Source organism: Cladophialophora immunda (genome assembly GCF_000835495.1).
Source record: "Cladophialophora immunda strain CBS 83496 unplaced genomic scaffold supercont1.171, whole genome shotgun sequence".
Taxonomy (NCBI): domain Eukaryota; kingdom Fungi; phylum Ascomycota; class Eurotiomycetes; order Chaetothyriales; family Herpotrichiellaceae; genus Cladophialophora; species Cladophialophora immunda.
The window spans coordinates 1-1,940 of record NW_015622711.1 but is presented as its reverse complement, the minus strand read 5'-3'; the positions used below and the strand labels follow the sequence as shown (position 1 = coordinate 1,940).

Genomic DNA, 1,940 nt, shown 5'->3' with positions numbered 1-1,940 from the left:
ATGACCCTGAAGCAGTGGCCGGTTTGGTTCCTTGAAAGGCCACCAGTCCCAGTGTTGCCCAGTATGAGCTTCGAGAGCACTCTGAAATCGGTCAAACCAAGTTTGTGGCGGCAGATGTTCAGTTCTGCAGTAAACGACGATGCATTTGCCCACTAAAGTATGTGCACGAAACTTCTTCCAGCACGGTTTATCCCACAGGTGTAGATCCATAGGGTTCGCTCTTGAGAATCAGTCAGCAATAGTTTTGAGAGTTGCAAAGTCTTTTGCTAAGTAATGAGGCGGCGTAGGTTATTTTAAGCAACGTTGGCGCCTAGTTGTGAGGAACGAACCAAACGTCGACACACCCTAGCGCCAAGACCACATACCGCCCACCACTGAATGCGAGAATATTTTGCGCTCCCCGTCTTATCACGTATCCCCTTCCTAGCCCTAACGTTAGATCCATCCTATCCAAGCACTCGTCTGAACAAGTTTGCAGCCCCGAAACCGTATTGGGCGCCCTGTGCGAGGAACATGAACTCTATTTTAGACCACCTGCCAGATACTGTTCCCGAAACGTTTTATCGGAGAGCTTCTCGTATGCCTCTTGAAGCTTCTTGAATTCCTCAGTGGTCTCGCCGCCCGTCTTATCAGGGTGTCGTGTGCGCGCCAAGGTTCGATAGCAGGCAGTGAGGAGCAGCTCGAAGCCTTCTGGTACGGTCCGTGGATCGAGCCCCAGCACCTGGAAATACCCTTTGGGATCGGCAACCGGAGCAGTGTTTCCGGACATCTTCAGTGCTATTCCGGCCACTTTTCCTTCCAACCACTCCGGGTACGTGATGGTTTGACGCAATCTGGCTCTCAATTGTTCCGCAGAGTGAGTCCAGGCTGTCGTCTCCAAGCCCAGCTCCCACACCGGTCGTGGCACCAACGCGAGATTGGAAGCCTGACAGGCCTTTTTCATAGTCGGGGCGATAACTGGCCTTGACTCCGAACAACTCTACTTTCCGGATCGAGCTCGCTATGTGCAATCCGTTGCAGCAAAATCCCAATGGCTTGGCTATATTGCACTGTATCGTGTAACCACAGAGACGTAAAGGGTCGCCTCAAGGCCACTCTTAGTACTTTACAAGACTAGGCTCGTTGACACCCTCCTGATTTCTACTATTTTGTCCATTTCTAGCCGCTTTCTAGCCCCCAATAATAGGCGTCAGGATTGAGTCTCTGTCTTGGGTGTATCTTGGACGATCGGCGGGCGCGATTCGAAGCTTCAGCCAATCTCTCATAACGCGGTGTACGGAGAAAGTTGCTGCCTGGTAGGACAACGTGTCCAACAAGAACGAGTTGTAGGCTATTGATAATAACCGCCAAAATCGGTCACCATCCCACGAGGGTTTAGAACCACGATCCATTCTGGTGAATAATGACATCCAGCCCGACCGGTCGGTGTTCGATTCCCAGTGCCTACGAAACAATGATTGGTTCAGAGGCGTAGACGAATCGAAGAATGCCAAAAGTGTAAGGAAGTTACTGACAAGTGGCTCTTGTCGATCATAGGAACGACATATCGCCTGCATAGTCTCGTCGAATGTTGCGTATGCCGAAGATCGATAAGCCCAGAAGAAACGTGGCTGAAATTGAAGAATTTCTTTTGTGTCGGTCTCATAGATGGATAGCAAAGTTGTCATATCCTCATTCTGTTTTTGACGACGTTTCAACAAGGCTGCCATTTGTGTGATGAGCAGAGGTAACCCTCCGAGGCGAGTTATGAGATTCGGAGGTGCAGGCACGTATTCACCAGGTGAGGAGCCTCTTTGCAGTTGAAAGAGCTGTATCGCTTCGTCATCTGAGAGTGGTGGAAGCTCGATAACTTCGGCTATTTGCCTGAACATATCACGTTGGCGCGTCGTGACCAACACATGTACAAAGTCACCTAGAGAACGCAAAATAAGCGGGGGGGG

At 50.5% G+C, this 1,940-nt stretch overlaps 2 protein-coding genes across 2 annotated transcripts; both read right to left on the bottom strand.

The window, feature by feature from the left end:
• Window positions 1–520: 520 nt before the first annotated feature.
• Window positions 521–943, bottom strand: PV07_12812 (uncharacterized protein; the record flags this gene model as incomplete). Its single annotated transcript, XM_016400379.1, has 1 exon — window positions 521–943. One exon carries the CDS (start codon window positions 941–943, stop codon window positions 521–523), a length of 423 nt encoding a protein of 140 aa, XP_016241976.1.
• A 226-nt stretch (window positions 944–1,169) lies between these two features.
• PV07_12811 (uncharacterized protein) lies at window positions 1,170–1,913 on the bottom strand (the record flags this gene model as incomplete). Its single annotated transcript, XM_016400378.1, has 1 exon — window positions 1,170–1,913. A coding segment is annotated over one exon (744 nt), but the record flags the coding sequence as incomplete, so codon positions are not given.
• Window positions 1,914–1,940: the final 27 nt, after the last annotated feature.